Source organism: Geospiza fortis, unplaced genomic scaffold (assembly GCF_000277835.1).
Source record: "Geospiza fortis unplaced genomic scaffold, GeoFor_1.0 scaffold70, whole genome shotgun sequence".
In the NCBI taxonomy this organism is placed as follows: domain Eukaryota; kingdom Metazoa; phylum Chordata; class Aves; order Passeriformes; family Thraupidae; genus Geospiza; species Geospiza fortis.
The window spans coordinates 7,420,451-7,424,280 of NW_005054317.1; the positions used below are offsets into that span (position 1 = coordinate 7,420,451).

Here is a 3,830-nt window from a genome sequence, read left to right on the forward strand (position 1 = left end):
ATAGCTTTCTCTTTCTCAGCATCTGTATCTTAACGTAAATATGCCTCAAAGAAACTACCCTTAAAATCTAGGTGTGGTGTGTGCTTTGCAGGACAAGGGTGTTGCATGCTTTGGACTCACTGATGTTGCAATAAAGCTGGAGCAACTTGGGAACAATGGGCACTTCTCTGTGTTGCTCAGAATCAGGAAAAACGGGATGGCTTTATCCAGACAGGAATTCCCTTGTGGACCTTAGAGCCAAGTCATGCTACAGTTCCCCTGCTGACCCCCCCAGCAGGACCCTCTCTGCCCTGATTGCAGGATCTTGTGTTTCTGGGGCAGCACTGAGGTCAGTAGTGGCCTTGATGACCCTGATGAGCCTCTCGTGAGGTCTCCTCCCACACCCGGTGCCCATAGGCTCAGGGCTCCATTTAGGCTGTGGGCTGGGGCTCAGTCTCAGCTATGCTGAGATGTTTTTGGTTCTATTCAGGGTGTCCCTGTACTCAGCCATGGCCCTCCTGGGTCTGCTCTCCCTCCTGTGGGCTGACATCCTGCTCTGAACCTCTCTGGGGCTCTCTGTGCTCATCTCTCCATGGTAGCATCACCAGACCTGGTCCTGACTTGCACTTCCAGCTTGGTCCTGGGCCTGCAGGTCAGCCTGGTCTTGCCTGATGGCCAGGAGTGCTGGTGGGCCCTGGCTGGCATCGCTGGGCTGCTCTGCTCTCCTCTCCTCCCTCAGGTGGCACAAGGTGGGTGAGTTGCCTGTTCTGGCTCTGCTTGGCTCCCCGTTCCCTGGGGAGCAGCTGGGACCTCCTGCTTGGGCACATCTTGGCATGAGGAGCTGAAAACCAGAGCCTGAAAGCTCATTCAGCATGTGAAAGTGTTCCTCATCTGTCTGGTGGAGAAATGGAATGTTTGACCTCTGTGATTTCTTTGCACATCCAGAACTGAGGCTACTTCAGTGAGTTTATCTGTGGTTTGGGCAGGCTGATGTGTTAGCTCCTGTTTTGGGACATCTGGCTGATAAAGGACTTGGTTAAACTTTCACACCCATTTATGGCAATGACCTGTAAGAAATCTTTATGTTCACTTCCCAGCTGAGCTGATTGAAACTGGGACCTATCAGGCAGAGTGATAAAAGAAACAATCTTACTTGCTGCTTAGACAATAGTGCCACCAAGATCCTGGGTCTGGATGTCACCAGGCAGGAGATTACAGGTGGGAGGGAAGCACCATCCCCACTGGAAGAGGGGCAGAACTAAGAAAGAAATTGTGGAGTTAAATGGGTCTCTTCCTCTCCTTGTGCTCCCCTTTCCCTCAGTAAACAGGGACTGCAACCCTGAATGCTTGAGTGTCTCAAGGGTCTTAAATTGGAAGTCCTGATGAGCCATTTCACAAAATGGAAATGAATGACAGTCCTTCTGAAGAGGCTTCCTTCTGGCTCTTCAACAAACACCAATTAACAAACAGGCTGGTTTACTTGATTTCTCAAGAGAATACTCCAGCAAAGAAATTTACAGCTGATTGATTGGATTACATGGGCTGTCTTGATTATATTTTAGCATTGAGCGGTCTAAATCTTGATTAAATAGCAGAAGAATCCTGTTATAATTTAAAAATTCTAGGGAGTATATAAAAAAAACCCCGCCCTAATAGTGGTTATAGCTTAAACACAAGAACAAAATGTTAAATCCAGCTGGCAGATTTAAGAGGAAGACTTTTCATTTGCTTACATTGCACAGAGTTGAATTAAATCAGCAACTCAGCGAATTCAGAGCAGATAATTTTTTAAAAAGCCTGTGAAACTCAGGATTATAACTGCAAATAATATTTTTGACACCAGTGAACTCTGGACCTGCTTTTTGAGAGGTACTAAGTGTGTGCAGCTTAAGCTTCTGTCAATGGAAGTTATGAAAAGGAAGAACGTCTAAATATCAAATGCGAAAAAAATATTCCAAATACAATGTGTCAGAGGTAAATAAATCCTTCTAAAAGGCTAAGATAATGGGGTTTTATGGTGCTTTAATTAAATATATTGTCTTCCCACAAAAGCATAATGATAAGCCTATTTGAACTTCCTCAAGTGTCTTTCTCAGATTACTCCGTTTATTTCTCAATAATGAATATGTAACATTTTTCCCAATGCATATGACTATTGCCCTTTCATAAAGCAGTCAGGTTTCATCTAAGCAATTTTGAGCACCCTGGCTCTTTTATTGAGAGATTGTTTCACACTATCTTACATTTAAATTCTTCTAATTTCAAGACTACATTTTTACAGGTAATTCACAGCTGTTTATTCCTTTCCACCATTTCCCTGAAGCTTCTTCTTGCTTCATCATTTATCCTGCAGTGAGACAGCAATCAAATATCACCTTTATTCCATTCAGCTAAACAAGCCATTGTCTTAATCCTCTTTTATAAGACCTCTATTGTCTGTGCAGGGTGCCTTTCCCACATTTCATGTAACATTCAAATTCATGTTTCATTAATGTTTGCATCGTCAAAATTCAGGTTTCTGATAATGTGTAACATTAATAGGATTGAGGCTCAGTCTAGGTAAATTTATTTGAAAATCAAACCAGATTTTTCTTAGATGAATTAACTGGTGAAGAAAAATATTTGCCCATCAGTTTCATTTTAATGCAAATAATATATTGATCAAAGACTGTGGGTGATCCTTGCCACAATGGAATCCTTGTAGTTCTCAAAGGCAGCCAAAATACCAGTGTTTGCCTCTTGGTTTTGTTGGTTTTAGGAGTGCAGGTGATTTTATTTTTGCTTTAGAAATTTCTCATCTCTAGAACCCCCTATGATGGCTGCTCACCTCTGAGACTGACTTTGGAAATCCCTGTGTATTTTGTCATTGTGGGGATATAGGTGGGATTTTTGTGTTTATTAATAGCATGCCCTTGAAAAATGACTGCTTATCTAACTGGAGAAGAATGAAGTGGTATTAGAAGATTTTCTCATCTGGTAAATAGATTTTCCCCCTCATCATTCTCTGTGTGGAATGGCAATTCTAATTTGTAGAAGCAAACTTGATCCCTTTCTATCCTTTCTGTAGCCGTTAAAAAATCAGCCAAAGGAGGATATGAAATTCCATATGATTTGTGAATCTTTTAATCTAAAAGTCCTTTGGATGGCATTGCCATTTGCCAGGGAACTTATAAGATCTTTGCATGAAACTGGCTATTTAAAGATGACAAAATCTTTGTTCTCATTATGGTTTTAATCAAATGAAACACAGAATACAGAGACATGCCTTAACAGCCTGTTACTAAAGATAATGATTTATTTATGGGTTCTTTCATGCAAAAGGACATATTGTACTTTGCAAACCATGGCTAATGTCTTTGAAGGCAATAGGGAGCGTGAGCCACGTAGTGTCATCTGCAGGATTTAGCTGAGTGCCTAGTAATCACTTTAGCTAATTTGGAAATGATACATGTAGCATCAATAAAATAATGTAATCCAACACCCTCTGCAATACATTAGGATGCTAAATGGAGTGAATCTGCAATAAAACTGAGCCCAGGAACATCTTCATCTGGGAGTATGTCACATAGCTCTGGGCCAAGGTCCTGTTTTGAATGGAAAGTACTGTGGGATCTTCAGTGTCTTGGAGTTTAGGGATGTTGTTTTAAAGATTTCTGAACAATATTTGCTTGGCAGTCCAGTGCCTCTGGCACTGTGAGAGAGAATTTATCTGTCTGATATTGATAAGATTGACCACTACTTACCAAATGCCCAAGATCTCTCCATGCAGGTTTGGGGAGGCAGGTGGGAAGGGGATGGTCACATGTTTACCCTAATTGAACCTACCAGGAAAGGTGCAAGTAGAAACACTT

At 41.8% G+C, this 3,830-nt stretch overlaps 1 protein-coding gene across 3 annotated transcripts in view; it reads left to right on the top strand.

The window, feature by feature from the left end:
* UROC1 (urocanate hydratase 1) overlaps positions 1–3,830 on the top strand; it is a 35,847-nt gene that overhangs the window by 2,340 nt on the left and 29,677 nt on the right. The window contains exon 1 of one of the 3 annotated variants that reach the window (XM_031056379.1): positions 438–728. The exons of the other annotated variants lie outside the window; for them this stretch is intronic. Coding sequence (XP_030912239.1) covers positions 651–728 — 78 coding nt within the window. The 5' untranslated portion in view covers positions 438–650. Of the gene's footprint in view, positions 1–437; positions 729–3,830 lie in introns of those variants that run through there. 3 annotated transcript variants of the gene reach the window in all.